At 45.9% G+C, this 17,896-nt stretch overlaps 1 protein-coding gene across 1 annotated transcript in view; it reads right to left on the bottom strand.

Annotated features, from left to right (window-relative positions):
* The window catches only part of LOC126344642 (2-oxoglutarate dehydrogenase complex component E1-like), a 161,685-nt gene that overhangs the window by 122,005 nt on the left and 21,784 nt on the right, over window positions 1–17,896 (bottom strand). Inside the window, exons 5-6 of the mRNA XM_050002040.1 lie at window positions 14,653–14,847; window positions 9,749–9,908 (exon numbers count right to left, since the gene is read on the bottom strand). Of these exons, the coding sequence (XP_049857997.1) occupies window positions 9,749–9,908; window positions 14,653–14,847 (355 nt within the window). The remainder of the gene's footprint in view (window positions 1–9,748; window positions 9,909–14,652; window positions 14,848–17,896) is intronic.

The raw sequence follows: 17,896 nt of genomic DNA on the forward strand, positions 1-17,896 counted from the left end.
ATTTAGTACATCGCATTTGAAGCGCAGCGGCGCCACAATGCGTGACAAATTTTGTATGTAGGACGTTCGGCAAACTCCGAGCAAAATTGACGACGGTAACTTGGATATTATAATAATTTCTCTCTTATATGAGAAAGAAGACTTTGACCTTGCAAAGAGTAGCGATGTGGGGATTTTTTAATGTCAGATTTAGCGACAGAACTGGAAACAAATACCTTGAATACACCAGGCCTAAAAGAATTACCAGGAACGAGATTTCGACTGCCTTACGTGAATGTTAGAGATGAAGCTTTTTCTTTAAAAACTAATTTGATGAGACGTTATCCTCGTACACAATTAGATGTCCAATCGAAAACAGTATACGGCTACAGTCATAACAGGGCCCGTTGAGTTACAGAAAAAGCTTTTGGAACTTCGAGCCAAAAATCTAGGATTTACTATCTCTAGATGTGTCTCAATCCTTAATATGTACAGAACGTCATTCTTGCCACTTGTTTCTTGCACAATTTTCTCACAACCAGACACAATACAGTGTTGTTTGACAGAGAGGAGACTGAAGAGATACAATTCGAACACTTTCTTCACTTAGGAGACAATTTTGTAAATAATGCTATCCAGATATGGGGTAGGCCTAGATTCAAAGATTATTTTAAATCTTGGGAGCTTGATCTCGCGAAACCACATGGCAAACAGCGGATGTTGCAGAAGAGAAAATAAGAAGTAAAAAATTGTAATAGTAAACATGTAGTTCATATTAAATAAAGACCTAAAAATGTAATTTGAGGGTATTTGTACGTTATGTTAACTCCACTTCCCATAGAAATTTATTTCCAAATGTTTCTTCTTCTGGTACTATTCATATAATGTTCATTTTGAAGGTCATATAACTCTGGCTGTTCTCTTATACATACGATTACCTTTTTCTCGTCTAATGACATTTTCGTAAACAAACTTTCGTTTCGCACTGCAAAAGAATTATGATCTGAACAGCTGCGCCGTGCAATTCCACAGCCGCGTAGTGCGTTCTGCCCCATACGGTTACATTATAAACAATATTTGGTCGCATCGTGCCGCGCCGCTGTGATGCAGTGCAAGTTCCTACAAACAAAAAAAAAAAAAAAAAACAAAAAAAAGTCTCTGAGCACTATGGGACTTAACATCTGAGGTCATCAGTCCTCTAGAACTTAGAACTACTTAAACCTAACTAAGTTAAGGACATCACACACATGCCCAAGGCAGGATTCGAAACTGCGACCTTAACGGTCGCGCGGTTCCAGACTGAAGCGCCTAGAACCGCTCGGCCACCCCGGTCGGCCAGATCCTCTCAGCGCGGTCTTAAGAGGGAAGTACCCTGTGCGCATGTGCAACTCAGCAGCGAAGCCCTAGCTGCAATTATCAACCGTTTCATTGTTAATGTGGTAAGTGGGCCAACGTTGCTACTTCGAGCCAAAGCGTCGACGCCAGCTAAGCAGCCCAAAACCAGCTACGTCTTCTCCTGGTGCACTAATACGATACCCATTATTTTATCTACATACTGTCATTTTCCGACGTAACCGTCACCGTCCGTTACGCGTTTTTACCCATGATGAATAAGGATATCAAAGCCATGCTCGTAAATATCTGAACCATCTGACGCTAGATATTGTCGTACGCTTTGGAGACAGCTTCTGATTCTGGAAGGTGTTTGGCATGTAGACCATCTTTCATAGTCACAAAGCGACGTATGTCTGCAAACGCTAAATCAGAGCTGTGCAATGAGTTTGATAAGATAGTCCAGCCACACTTGGTATTAAGTTACAGAGGAGAACAACTGTCAAAGTGCCTGGCGATATGATGTCGTAAGAGAAAAAACATAAACTAATCACACCAAAACGAATAACAGTTCAAGTACGTAGACATACACCCCCCCCCCCCCACACACACAGAGAGAGAGAGAGAGAGAGAGAGTTAGAGAGAGAGAGAGAGAGAGATCACTGATATCACATTCAATAGCTGGCAGTAACATTCGACCGTCGGCAGCACCATCCAAAACTGAGAGAGGACGAGTCACTCCCTCATTATTCTCCGTATTCAAGGCTACTCTTTAATGTCGATTTTACACCCACAGCATGAGCAGGCTCTGAGTGAAGCATTTACATTGTTAATGCATTCAGGATCTTTACGATCGCTCTTCTTCGAATAGTATTTTTCTGGAGTTGAGAACAACAGTAAATCTTGCAATGGACGTTTGGGACTTGGAAGACATCCGCAGCTATTAGGGAATGGAATATCTTGAAGCACTTACCGGGGACAGAATGCTGGTCCCAAGAATTTCTCGCACCAGTGTGCAAACAATTCTTTCGACCGAAGAGGCGGAAAAACTGCCAAGCCGGACCTACCCGTTAGTCGTGTCTACACACGGCAGGAACTGGGAAGCGAGAGAAACCTGGGTCGCTTGGCCAGAACGTTTCAGTAGTGCCGTAAACGCCCTGTGTGAACAGAGATGGCGGCCATAAAAATTCGTGGGTTTCTATGTTCACCGTGGATCAGACGCTATCGAGGGAGCTGACAGGAGGTGTCATCTCTCTGCCTGCAGAATTTTTTGGGAAGCCCCAGGCCACCAAAACAATTAATTAGAAAGAACGCAACATTTATGGTGGCTCTGAAATGATCTATGTTGGGACACAAAAGCACTTTCCTTAGTTTAGCCGAGGCCCTTGGTCGGACACACTGTGATGTTTGGGCCGTCCAGATAATGATCTCCGTTGTCGATGTGGTGTTCTCTTTAGAGCTACACAGAACCTCAAAACACGCTGCCTAAAGCGGCTGTGGCAAAAACAAGTTGGAAGCACAGCGTCTTCTCTCTCTGTGCGAGAATCTGCGTGTCAGGGGTTGGCTGCTTCTCCAGAAAACAGAAGAACCTTTAAAGCTTTGACGCGTTAGAGGGGAGACATGGAGCGCGTGGAGTCCTGTAATTCGCACAGAACCCTTGTGGGGCCTGTTGCATGAGTGTTTACAGAGGTTTGATGGAAAGTGAGGAGAACAGAAACTGGGTCTCCGGATTCAAATTCCAATCTGGAGAGGTCCTTCAATTCAGACTCCAATCCGGAGAGGTCTTCTGATTCAGACTATGGTCTGGAGAGGATTCTGATCTTGACCTTTGTTACGAGTGGGTTGCGCTTGAGACACTTGTCCCTAGCGTCACTTCCAACTAGAACTGGTCTTGACCGGGGAGCTGTGGTAAGAACTTCGCTGTACCGACAGTTTAGAGCTCAGTCATGTAGGCCAACTCACTGTGCCGAGGGCAATCTTATTCGTGACAGGTCTACCACCTTGATGTTTCATCTTCTTGTGCGCACTGCCGTATAAGTGAGTCAAATTGGTCCAGGGTAAGACCGGCGAACGGGCGACTCATATGCTGGAATCTGCCGAAATTTCAAGGCTTCTTCAGAGAGTAACTGTGAGCCGTATAACAGATCGCCAGCCGCGACTTTGCATATTTCGTGCCCGTGATAGCGAACTACAGGCGCTGCGCATCGCTGCTATGCAGACGCTTGAATCACGACCATCACCTGAGACACCGATACACATCGAGAAAGAGGTGTAGCATTGCGGCTCCGGCTTGTTAGGGCACACAGAATCAGTGTCTTGCCACTTGTTCTTAGCTACGCCAACGTAGTATAACTTTCGTTTAGAATAAATCTATTCGGTGTTAGATAATTTAAGATTGCGTTATCCATATTTTGAGCAAGAATAAATAGTTCAATCAGACAAATCTTAGTCTTTGCCAACCAGTGGAGTGTTAACTTTTGTTGCGTCTATTTGTATTGCTAACAGTTCGTGTTTTATTTGACATCACGCTAACATGTATTGTTTGCCTATTACTTTAATCAATAAACTTGTGCCATAACTTTTATAAAAGATCAGTCCGTGTATATATATTAATCACTCATCAACAATTGACTAAAATAATGACAGAGACACAATTTCATTAACAATATTTCAGCAATCAAACTCATAAAGATTCTGATAAATATGATAATTTCCGATGCAAGCTAACAACACAATCAAAGGGAAAAATCAATTTAGCAGACGCATGGGAGAGATAGTCAAGTGGAAAGCTTACTAGTTAAAGCGGTTGCTGTCAGGGCGTAAACTCATAGTCGCCTTCCTAAACATACCACATACCACATTGACACCGGTGTGTCAGACCCACCATACTTGTTCCGGACACTGCGAGAGGGCTGTACAAGCAATGATCACACGCACGACACAGCGGACACACCAGGAACCTCGGTGTTGGCCGTCGAATGGCGCTAGCTGCGCAGCATTTGTGCACCGCCGCCGTCAGTGTCAGCCAGTTTGCCGTGGCATACGGAGCTCCATCGCAGTCTTTAACACTGGTAGCATGCCGCGACAGCGTGGACGTGAACCGTATGTGCAGTTGACGGACTTTGAGCGAGGGCGTATAGTGGGCATGCGGGAGGCCGGGTGGACGTACCGCCGAATTGCTCAACACGTGGGGCGTGAGGTCTCCACAGTACATCGATGTTGTCGCCAGTGGTCGGCGGAAGATGCACGTGCCGGTCGACCTGGGACCGGACCGCAGCGACGCACGGATGCACGCCAAGACCGTAGGATCCTACGCAGTGCCGTAGGGGACCGCACCGCCACTTCCCAGCAAATTAGGGACGCTGTTGCTCCTGGGGTATCGGCGAGGACCATTCGCAACCGTCTCCATGAAGCTGGGCTACGGTCCCGCACACCGTTAGGCCGTCTTCCACTCACGCCCCAACATCGTGCAGCCCGCCTCCAGTGGTGCCGCGACAGGCGTGAATGGAGGGACGAATGGAGACGTGTCGTCTTCAGCGATGAGAGTCTCTTCTGCCTTGGTGCCAATGATGGTCGTATGCGTGTTTGGCGCCGTGCAGGTGAGCGCCACAATCAGGACTGCATACGACCGAGGCACACAGGGCCAACACCCGGCATCATGGTGTGGGGAGCGACTCCTACACTGGCCGTACACCTCTGGTGATCGTCGAGGGGACACTGAATAGTGCACGGTACATCCAAACCGTCATCGAACCCATCGTTCTACCATTCCTAGACCGGCAAGGGAACTTGCTGTTCCAACAGGACAATGCACGTCCGCATGTATCCCGTGCCACCCAACGTGCTCTAGAAGGTATAAGTCAACTACCCTGGCCAGCAAGATCTCCGGATCTGTCCCCCATTGAGCATGTTTGGGACTGGATGAAGCGTCGTCTCACGCGGTCTGCACGTCCAGCACGAACGCTGGTCCAACTGAGGCGCCAGGTGGAAATGGCATGGCAAGCCGTTCCACAGGACTACATCCAGCATCTCTACGATCGTCTGCATGGGAGAATAGCAGCCTGCATTGCTGCGAAAGGTGGATATATACTGTACTAGTGCCGACATTGTGCATGCTCTGTTGTCTGTGTCTATGTGCCTGTGGTTCTGTCAGTGTGATCATGGAATGTATCTGACCCCAGGAATGTGTCAATAAAGTTTCCCCTTCCTGGGACAATGAATTCACGGTGTTCTTATTTCAATTTCCAGGAGTGTATGAAATTGCAGTGCCTGTGTTATTCCGAAGTACGATGCAAAGTTCCTTTGAACATTATCGCAAATCGGGTGCAGATAGCCGGATGATTCGCGACCATTCGCGATAAGCGGGAAATCCGGCTTCGAGTCGTGGTCTGGCACAAATTTTCATTCTCGTCATTCCATTATTCACACATCAAAAAAAGTTTTCCGTCGCCTCGATTCCGAGAGTTCCGGAACCTGTACTGAAAATTGGAATAGAGATCAACATAAACATCATTTCCGCCCTTTTTATTGCTCACGAAAACCACACATCGAATGTTGTACCACCATACAGCGAGACCTTCAGAGACTACTGTACACCCCGGTACCTCTAGTACACAGTAGTACGTCTTCTTGCACTAATGAATGCCTGTATTCGTCGTGGCATACTATCCACAAGTTCATAAAGGCACTGTTGGTCACACACTTGAACTGCGATTCGGCGTAGATCCCTCAGAGTTGTCGGTGGGTCACGTCATCCATAAACAGCACTTTTCAGTCTATCCCAGGTGTCTTCGATAGGGCTGATGGCTGGAGAAAATGATGGCCACTCCAGTCGAGCGATGTCGTTATCCTGAAGGAAGTCATTCACAAGATGTGTACGAAGGGGGCGCGTATTGTCGTCCATGAAGACGAATGCCTCGCCAATATGCTGCCGATATGGTTGCACTATCGGTCGGAGGATGGCATTCACGTATCGTACAGCTGTTACGGCGGCTTACATGACCACCAGCAGCATACGTCGGCCCCACATAATGCCACCACGAAACATCAGGGAACCTCCACCTTGCTGCACTCGCTGGACAGTGTGTCTAAGGCGTTCAGCCTGAATGGGTTGCCTCCAAACACGCCTCCGACGATTGTCTGGTTGAAGGCATACGCGTCACTCATCGGTGAAGAGGACGTGATGCTATTCCTGAGCGGCCCATTCGGCATGTTGTTGGGCCATCTGTACCGCGCTGCATGGTGCTGTGGTTGCAAAGATGGACCTCGCCATGGACGTCGAGAGCGAAGTTACGCATCGTGCAGCCTATTGCACACAGTTTGAGTCGTAACAGGACGTTCTGTGGCTGCACGAAAAGCATTATTCAACATGGTGGCGTTGCTGCAAGGGTTCCTCCTAGCCATAATCCGTAGGTAGCGGTCATCCACTGCAGTAGTAGCCCTTGGACGGTCTGAGCGAGGCATGTCATCGACAGTACCGGTATCTCTGTATCTCCTCCATGTCCTAAAAACATCGTTTTGGTTCACTTTGAGATGCCTGGACACTTCCCTTGTTGAGAGGTCTACCTGGCACAAAGTAACAATGCGGACGCGATCAAACCGCGCGGTATTGACCGTATAGGCATGGTTGAACTACAGACAACACGAGTCGTGTATCTCCTTCCTGGTGGAATGAATGGAACTGGTCGTCTAATACGCGCTGCTCATGCATATCACTGGGCGGGTTTAGTGAAATCTCTGAACAGTCAAAGGGACTGTGTCTGTGATACAATATCCACATTCAACATCTATCTTCAGGAGTACTGGGAACCGGGGTGATGCAAAACTTCGTCGCTCGCTGTAGCCGAGCGGTTCTAAGCGCTTCAGTTCTGAACCGCGCTGCTGCTACGGTCGCAGGTTCGAATCCTGCCTCGGGCATGGATGTGTGCGATGTCCTTAGGTTAATTAGGTTTAAGTAGTTCTAAGTCTAGGGGACTGATGACCTCACATGTTAACTCCCATAGTGCTTTGAACCATTTGAACCATGCAAAACTTCTCTTGCTGTGTGTACAACTGATGGCTGTTGTGAATACATTTCATGTAATCTATTTACGGTTTCTATGCAACGATAGGTTGACGGGTTTACAATGGGCGCAATTCGTTCAGCAGCGAAGAATTCAATGACGTATCTCCTTTTACATGCACCTCGATGTGCGATTTTGGAACACTCCCCTGTCACAGGACAACGAAAACAACACGATTTTAATAGGAAGATTCAAAAGATAATACTACTCTAACATAATCTTACTTAGACACTCAACTTAGACACGCTACAAAAAGTAGAAGGCAATAGTTTCGGAGAGACAGTATCAGTAGCACTGGCCGTCAGAAAGTCGCAAGAAACGAGATGTACGTGTGTTCATTGCAGCCAGATCATCAGCATATAATTCTCAATACGAACGCATCAGAACAGCATTTGATATACACTACTGGCCATTAAAATTGCTACACCACGAAGATGACATGCTACAGACGCGAAACTTAACCGACAGGAAGAAGGTGCTGTGATACACAAATGAGCATTCACACAAGGTTGGCACCGGTGGCGACACCTACAACGTGCTGACATGAGGAAAGTTTCCAACTGATTTCTCATACACAAACAGCAGTTGACCGGCGTTGCCTTGTGAAACGTTGTTGTGATGCCTCGTGTAAGGAGGAGAAATACATTTCCGACTTTGATAAACGTCGGATTCTAGCCTATCGCGATTGCGGTTTATCGTATCGCGACATTGCTGCTCTCGTTGGTCGAGATCCAGTGACTGTTAGCAGAATATGGAATCCGTGGGTTCAGGAGGGTAATACGGAACGCCGTGCTGGATCCCAAAGGCCTCGTGTCACTAACAGTCAAGATGACAGGCATCTTATCCGCATGGCTGTAACAGATCGTGCAGCCACGTCTCGATCCCTGAGTCAACAGATGGGGACGTTTGCAAGACAACAACCGTCTGCACGAATAGTTCGACGACGTTTGCAGCAGCATGGACTATCAGCTCGGAGACCATGGCTACGGTTAGCCTTGACGCTGCATCACAGACCGGAGCGCCTGCGTACTAAAAGACCAACCTGGGTGCACGAATGAATCCAGGTTCTGTTTACAGCATCATGATGGTCGCATCCGTGTTTGGCGACACCGCGGTGAACGCACATTGGAAGCGTGTATTCGTCATCGCCACACTGGCGTATCATCCGGCGTGATGGTATGGGGTGCCATTTGTTACAGGTCTCGGTCATCTCTTGTTCGCAATGACGGCACTTTGAACAGTGGACGTTACATTTCAGGTGTGTTACGACACGTGGCTTTACCCTTCATTCGATCCCTGCGAAACCCTACATTTCAGCAGGATAATGCACGACCGCATGTTGCAAGTCCTGTACGGGCCTTTCTGCATACAGAAGATGCTCGACTGCTGCCCTGGCTAGCACATTCTCCAGATCTCTCACCAATTGAAAACGTCTGGTCAATGGTGGCCGAGCAACTGGCTCGTCACAATACGCCAGTCACTACTCCTGATGAACTGTGGTATCGTGTTGAAGCTGCATGGGCAGCTGTACCTGTACACGCCATTCTAGCTCTGGTCGACTCAATGCCCAGGCGTATTAAGACCGCTATTACGGCCAGAGGTGGTTGTCCTGTGTACTGATTTCTGAGGATCTATGCACCCATAACGCGTGAAAATGTAACCACATGTCAGTTGTAGTATAATATATTTGTGCAATGAATATTTGTTTATCATCTGCATATCTTCTTGGTGTAGCAATTTTAGTGGCCAAAGTGTATTTTTAGTGAGCTTAGCTGAAAGGAACTACGCCGAGACTGGGTTCTTAGCCCTCCCAACCGAGATTTTGCCTCTCGATTAAAGCCACTCATCCTCCCACTAATTCATGGTTCTCTATTTCAACAGCGAAGTCGATATATGTGGGGGACAGCACACACTGTTATAGTGTTAATCAAGAAAACTTACTTGTCAACTTCTAGGCTAATTAGTTACCTCGTAATCGACATTTTCTGGTACTAGCAGAATAGCACCTCCAGCTTCAGTAAGTAGAGTAAGATGTCTTAGATTGAAAGATGCATCGCCGGCCGGAGTGGCCGTGCGGTTCTAGGCGCTACAGTCTGGAGCCTCGCGACCACTACGGTCGCAGGTTGGAATCCTGCCTCGGGCATGGATGTGTGTGATGTCGTTAGGTTAGTTAGGTTTAAGTAGTTGTAAGTTCTAGAGCACTGATGACCTCAGAAGTTAAGTCCGATAGTGCTCAGAGCCATTTGAACCTACACACTCGCGGCCTTTGAGGGCTCCGGACTCCAAAGTGATTGCAGTGTAAGACCTGAAGCGTGAAAGTAGCGTCAGCTGCTGCGTGAAAAGTGCAGTCGCTTGTCGGTAGGGCGGCGCCGCACCTTGCCAGGGTCGCGGTCGCTGAGGCGCTGCAGCGCGCGCGTGCGGCCCATGACGACTGCGCAGACCGCCTCCAGGTGCGAAGGATTGGCCAGCAGCGCGACGCGGACCGGCCGGCCCGTGCTCGCGCTCTCGAACTGCTGGTGCGTGCCCAGGTGGTACCTGCCGCACACCGCAGCACCTCAGTGTGATTTCCTCGCCGGGAACAAGTACGCTGCGAACAAAGCGGCATGTATAATTTAATCGTGAGATTGAACGTACTCAACTGCAAACTGTGACAACGACTTGCAGAAAGCTTTCTCGATGCTAACAAGGGAACCTCTCCATCGCACCCCCCCTCAGATTTAGTTATAAGTTGGCACAGTGGATAGGCCTTCAAAAACTGAACACAGATCAATCGAGAAAACAGGAAGAAGTTGCGTGGAACCATGAAAAAAAAGCAAAATATACAAACTGAGTAGTCCATGCACAGGAAATGCAACATCAAGGAGAACGTGAGCTCAGGAGCGCCGTGGTCCCGTAGTTAGCGTGAGCAGCAGCGGAACGAGAGGTTAGGTTAGGTTAGGTTAGGTTGTTACAAATTCCTTGGTCACCACAGTCACCAGGTCTCAATATTATTGAGACCTTGTGGTCTATTTCGGCGACAAAGGTGCGTCGTCACTTTCTACTACCATTATTGTTACCTGAACTTCAACAACATTGCAGGAAGAGTGGTATAAGGGTCCCCTGAAAACCATACAGGATGTGTACTTAACCATTCCGAGAAGACAGAAAGCTGTTTTGAATGCTAACGGCGTTCCTACACCGTATAGGCGTGATAATGTGATGTGGTTTTGATGTCTCCATATTTTTGCTCACCCCCTGTACCTACTCAGCTAGCAGCTTACCCGCATTTGAGTAAATCGACCTTTCTGGCACTATTTGGCCATGTCCCCGAGTGCCTGGCACACACACTGCTGCGCAAGTCGACTTCGGCTTTGTCTAAGAATGCAAGTAAGCTACCTAACTTGGAGAACTTTTCCCAGTCCTTGAATCTATCAATAAAAAGAACAGTTTCTGACAATTCGTTTGGTTGTGCAGTATCGTTGTAAACTAATTGCGCCATGGACTCTTACCAGTTACAGTTACAGGAGGTAGGGATTGCAGTAGTTACTGGGAGAAAGAACCGTCCCTCAGAGATCCATAACTTATGCCGCTATCAGAATGACTATTAATTTATAGCTGATCTAGAAATTCTGGATGGGAACAGACGACATAAAGATTTCCACTGAAATGAATGGGTTGTTGCAGCCAGTCAGTGGGAATAAAAGTAATTCTAGGTCTGAAATTGAGACTGGGGACAGCTGAGGGCTCTGATAGAGTACAGTCGGAATTTCTAAGAAATCCTGGCTCTCAAGGAAAAAGATGACCAGAAAGACTTTATATATTGTATTAAACTAAGAAATATCCCTAAAATCTGAAAAGACTGATAGCCACCCCAAAATCTGGCGTACAGGCGACATTCTGAAGAACTTCAAACCAAACTGCGTATTGTACAGCCTCTACAAGTTGTCTGAGAAGATCAAAGAAAGTAGTTTGAACCTCTACATTATGGATATTCTTCTCTGAAATGAACCACAACCCAAGGTTGGTAGCAATTGTTGTCATAGAATACACTGATGATGGATACAAGAAGAAAAGTTAGACTGAAGTAGCTGCCGTCGTTTTATTCGGTCTATACTTTACAGTAGTGGGAGAGCTGTCTCCTGTTCTCCTCGACGATGTTTTGGTCAATTATCACAATCATAAAGTTGTCATTTGAGAGGAATGGCTACACGTTCCTCCTCATAGCATTCGTATGCGAGAGCTTCTTTAAGGATACAATTATCTGTCACTTGTTTCTATTCTCCTGCTGAAATATGTCAATGTAGTCATTACTAAACTAAATTGAAGATAAGAAGGGCGAGTTGGTGAAAAAAAAGAAAGCCTTGAACTTTGCCGAAGCCTTGCGTCTAAGGTACTTCTCAATCTTCAAAGATACACACGACCAATTTAGCTACACATCCTGACATTTCTTCTCAGCACAGACAATACACAGCCTTCGACTTCGTTCTATCAGAGCGAACAGTTATAATGTCTCATACGAGTGTACTGAATTTTGTAGTCGTAGTGACGTAATATTCCAACTGGTGATACACATTACTTTATTTTCTAACTAGCGTATAGACCCAGCATTGCCCAGGTATTCATTTTGCCAATTTTCAGGTAGAAACGCACAGTTTCTGTGCGGTTGCCGCAACTGCTTGGTGTGTCTATAACGCGATTTTCTAAACGTCGCTATGGCAAAGCCTCTTCAAAGCGCTATAGACGTCTATTGCTTTCGCCCACAGCCATTTGCGCTTCACAGCAGAAAGCTGTCAAAAGCGTTGAGGGTGTAGGGGATTTCCTTAAGTTGACTCGACTAGAGGAGTTTCCTAGTAGTAAAGAATAAATGTATTAATACTTCATGCATGACGCGGCATTGTTTCGCGCGTCTCAGTGTTTATGACATCATAACTCTTGAACTGTAGGTCGTACTATGATACATTTGCGTAGGTACATTCAACAGCATATGTGGCCACTGCCTGCGAAATATGTTGCCAATAGAGTTATGAGAAAAAAGGTAATAATTTAAATATCATGCACAATGCGTCGTTTTTTCACGAATCTCATGGTTTATTATATAGGGCATAATATCTCCTGAACTATGATGGGCAGTTCTTACTGCGATTATTGCCTGACAGTAATGAATGCGTGTATCAAGTTTGGATGAAATCGGTCAAGTGGCTTACGAGGAGATGTGGAAGGTACACACACACACACACACACACACACACACACACAAACACACACACACACACACACAATATACATACACCCATTTTTTAAATATACAGGGTGGTCCATTGATCGTGACCAGGCCAAATATCTCACGAAATAAACGTCAAACGAAAAAACTACAAAGAACGAAACGTGTCTAGCTTGAAAGGGGAAACCCGATGGCTCAATGCTTGGCCCGCTAGATGGCGCTGCCATAGATCAAACGGATATCAACAGCGTTTTTTAAAATGGGAACCCCCATACAGAACGTAGGTACGTTTGAACATTTTATTTCAGTTTTTCCAATGTGATACATGTACCTTTGTGAACTTATTATTTCTGAGAACGCGTGCTGTTACAGCGTGATTACCTGTAAATACCACATTAATGCAAGAAATGCTCAAAATGATGTCCGTCAACCTCAATGCATTTGGCAATACGTATAACGACATTCCTTTCAACAGCGAGTAGTTCGCCTTCCGTAATGTTCGCACATGCATTGATAATGCGCTGACGCATGTTGTCAGGCGTTGTCGGTGGATCACGATAGCAAATGTCCTTCAACTTTCCCCACAGAAAGAAATCTGGGGACGTCAGATCCGGTGAACGTGCTTCGACGACCAGTCCACCTGTCATGAAATATGCTATTCAATACCGCTTCAACCGCACGCGAGCTGTGTGCCGTACATCCATCATGTTGGAAGTACAACGCCATTCTGTCATGCAGTGAAACATCTTGTAGTAACATAGGTAGAACATTATGTAGGAAATAGGCATACATTGCACCATTTAGATTGCCACCGATAAAATAGTGGCCAATTAACCTTCCTCCCATAATGTCGCACCATACATTAACCCACCAAGGTCGCTGATTTTCCACTTGTCGCAGCCAGCGTGGATATTCCCTTGCCCAATAGTGCATATTATGCCAGTTTACGTCACCGCTGTTGTTGAATGACGCTTCGTCGCTAAATAAAAGCGTGCAAAAAATCTGTCATCGTCCCGTAATTTCTCTTGTACCCAGTGGCAGAACTGTACACGACGTTCAGTGTCGTCGCCATGCAATTCCTGGTGCATAGAAATATGGTACGGGTGCAATCGATGTTGATGTAGCATTCTCAACACCGACGTTTTTGAGATTCCCTATTCTCGCGCAATTTGTCTGCTACTGATGTGCGGATTAGCCACGACAGCAGCTAAAACACCTACTTGGGCATCATAATTTGTTGCAGGTCATGGTTGACGCTTCACATGTGGCTGAACACTTCCTGTTTCCTTAAATAACGTAACTACCCGGCGAACGGTCCGGACACTTGGATGATGTCGTCCAGGATACCGAGCAGCATACATAGCACACGCCTGTTGGGCATTTTGATCACAATAGCCACACATCAACACGATATCGACCTTTTCCGCAATTGGTAAACGGCCCATTTTAACACGGGTAATGTATCACGGAGCAAATACCGTCCGCACTGGCGGAATATTACGTGGTACCACATACTTATACGTTTGTGGCTATTACAGCGCCATCTATCACAAAGCGAGAAAAGTGGCCCAACTAAAACATTCATATTTCTTTACGTACTACACGAATAGGTAATAAAAATAGAGGTTTCTATTTTTTTTTAAAGTTGTTATCCGTTTGACATATGGCAGCGCCATCTTGCGGGCCAACCATAGCGCCATCGGGTTTCCCCCTACAAGCAAGACAAGTTTCGTTCTTTGTAGTTTTTTCGTTTGGCGTTTATTTCGTGAGATATTTGGTCCGGTCACTATCAATGGACCACCCTGTATATGGATTCGAAAGTGCGACTGTAATAATGCTGCATTCGTAAAACACGTCACTAAACCAAATGAATAATAACCAAAGGAACTGATAATAATAGTGACGTTTCTTAGTAAGGCATCAAAGTCAAATTTCTATAAATGAAAAGGAAATGGAGCCCAGGAATAACAAGGCGCTTGTCAGTAACCACCGAAGATTTCACCTGGGATGATTGGCCAAATTCACGTAGGTGCCTACACGGCTCCTACTAAGAGTACTGAGAAGATTGGGGGGACCCACTTGATGTCGCCAGAGCCGCTGTCGGCGAACGGCAGGCCGACGAAGAGCGCGAAGAGCTTGTGTAGCGGCGCGCGGCACACGTTGGCCATGACGTTGAGGCGGCCGCGGTGCGCCATGCCCAGCTGGAACGTGTCGACGCCCAGCGCGGCCGCGCCCTCCATCAGCTGGCACAGCGCCGGCACCAGCACCTCGCAACTGCCGGCGACACACGCCCGTCAGACGGGGACGCGGCTCGCCCACTGCAACTCCACTAAATAATGCACGCCAACTCTGTCCACCAACCGTGTACACGGTAACTAAAACGCCGCGTCAGGTCAGCGAAACGGAAAGCTTGATGGCGGAACTGCAGAAACTACGTCAGTCACGGATCGAAGGCGTTTGGGGTCACGGGCGTCTTGACCCCTCCCCCCCCCCCCCCCCAAACAACATTTCAATAAAAGTGTTTAAATTTTCATATTTATCAGTTTCCGAATTTCACAGCTAATTTTCGGAGAATATAGTAGCATGAAAGCCAATAGTTTTGGAAATGGCATGGAATTCCGTAAATTTGAAGCTACATTTAACATAGGATACTTTTCAGTGTGTTCAGATGGCTCTGAGCACTATGGGACTTAACATCTGAGGTTATCAATCCTCTAGAATTTAGAACTACTTAAACCTAAGGACATCACACACATCCATGCCCGAGGCAGAATTCGAACCAGCGACCGAAGCGCCTAGAACCCCTCGGCCCCACTGGCCGGCTTTCAGTGTGTCTGTGGGGGGGAGTCAGTCCATGTGTATGGCCTTTCGACATGACCCGGAATATTCTAGCCAGGTAAAGGCGCACATTCCCTGTCTGACCGTACCTACTGTCAACAGCCAATGCTACATGGGTTGTAAGTCCACAGGTAGAAGTGACAAACTAAACGAAGTTGAATAAGAGAAGACGGAAACAGAAAGATCTTTCACTAAGAAAGACTGCAATGCTTTTAAAATGTTGTGTTTCTCTGAAATACAATTTCTTGAATGTTATGCTGAGGCGATGTACTACGCACTAATGTCAAGAAAAGATATTTATTATTATTATGATAAAATATTTTATATATTTTATTGTTATTATTATTATTACTAAAATCTTAGGCGTCTGTGGCACGCTAAAAGCTTGAGTAACGGCAAGTAATATTTATAGACGGAAGGGGGAGGGAAGTTGGAGACAATAAAAGAGCCGAACCCTGGATCCGCGCCTTGACCACAGTTCAGTTTCGGGGTTCATAGCTAAGAACGATTCATCATATTTTCTTTATATCGGGTTCCAAAGCACCTACAAACTTATTGATGGTTAAACGAATGCTCCACCAGCGCAGAAATTTAAAAATTTGTTATTATCCAATACAGGTCTTCATCGCCATTCTCAAGAGTTGTTTCTATTTAGATGTGTGTCCAAGTCATTTTAGTACAACCCGCGCATTTTTTTTTTACCTAGGCATGCATCAAGCACTTTGATTATGAGGACGTAATGTCAACGTATATTCTGTTGTTTACAGAATGTAACATTGACGAGCCGGCCATAAGTGGGCGAGCGGTTCTAGGCGCTACAGTCTGGAACGGCGCGACCGCTACGGTCGCAGGTTCGAATCCTGCCTCGGGCATGGATGTGTGTGATGTCCTTAGGTTAGTTAGGTTTAAGTAGTTCTAAGTTCTAGGGGACTGATGACTCAGAAGTTAAGTCCCATAGTGCTCAGAGCCATTTGAACCATTTTTGAACATTCACGAATTGCTAGTAAAAGTGAATACGTTGCTTGTCGGCAGCATCCTTTGGGAATCTGTTTCCTAAAACTAGCAACGTTCAAGTGTAATGATTGCGATATGTATCCCTGAAAACACATCTTAGATATGTATATGGTTCGTGTGTGCAGTTTATCATGAAATAAGGTATGTATACACGTGGAAGAGGCCTTGACACACTGAAAGGTTTCAGATAGATTATATAACGGTAAGACAGAGATTCGGGAACCAGGTTTCAAATTGTAAGACATTTCCAGGGGTTGATGTGGACTCTGACCACAATCTGTCGGTTATGAACTATAGATTAACTGAAGAAACTGCAAAAGGTGCTAATTTAGGGAGATGGACCTTGGATAAACTGAAGGAACCAGGGGTTGTAGAGAGTTTCAAAGAACGATTGACAAGAAAAGGGAAAAGATATGCACTAGAAGAAGAATGGGTAGCTTTGAGAGATGAAATAGTGAAGACAACACAGGATCAAATACGTAAAAAGGCAGGGCTAGTAGAAATCCTTGGGTAACAGAAGATATCTTGAAATTTAATGATTAAAGGAGAAAATGTAAAAATGCAGGAAATGAAGCAGGCAAAAAGGAATATAAACGTCTCAAACCAACTCTAAGCAAAGAAGGTAAAGCAGAAAGGTGGAAGGAGCATATAGAGGGTCTGTACAAGGACGATGTACTCGAGGGCAATATTATGAAAATGGAAGAGGACGTGAGTGAAGACGAAATGATACTGCATGACGAGTTTAGCAGAGCACTGAAAGACCTAAGTTGGAACAAGGCCTCGGAAGTAGACAACATTCCATCAAAACTACTGATAGCCATGAAAGAGCCAACCCTGACCAAACTCCACCATCCGGTGAGCAAGATGTATGAGGCAGGCCAAATACCCTCACACTTCAGGAAGAATATAGTAATCCCAATCCCCAAGAAAGGAGGTGCTGACAGGTGTGAAAATTACCGAACTATCAGTTTGATAAGTCGCGGCTGCAAAATACTGACACGAATTCCTTACAAACGAATAGAAAAACTGGTAGAAGCCGACCTTAGGGATAATTAGTTTGGGTTCCATAGGAATGCTCGAACATGTGAGGCAATACTGACCATACGACCTATCTTAGAAGATATATTACGGAAAGGCAAAACTATGTTTCTAGCATTTGTAGCCTCACAAAAAGGTTTTGACAATGTTGACTGGAATACCCTCTTTCAAATTCTGAAGGTGGAAGGGGTTAAATACAGGGAGCGAAATGCTATTTACAATTGTACAGAAACTAGGCTGCAGTTATACGTGTCGAGGGGCATGAAAGGGAAGCAGTGGTTGAGAAGGGAGTGAGACAGGGTCGTAGCCTATCCTCAATTTTATTCAATCTATATGTTTAGCAAGCAGTAAAGGAAACAAAAGAAAATTTGGAGTAGGAATTAAAATCCATGCAGAAGAAATAGAGACTTTGAGGTTTATTGTAATTTTGTCA

The sequence above is a fragment of the Schistocerca gregaria genome, chromosome 1 (genome assembly GCF_023897955.1).
Source record: "Schistocerca gregaria isolate iqSchGreg1 chromosome 1, iqSchGreg1.2, whole genome shotgun sequence".
NCBI classification, from domain to species: domain Eukaryota; kingdom Metazoa; phylum Arthropoda; class Insecta; order Orthoptera; family Acrididae; genus Schistocerca; species Schistocerca gregaria.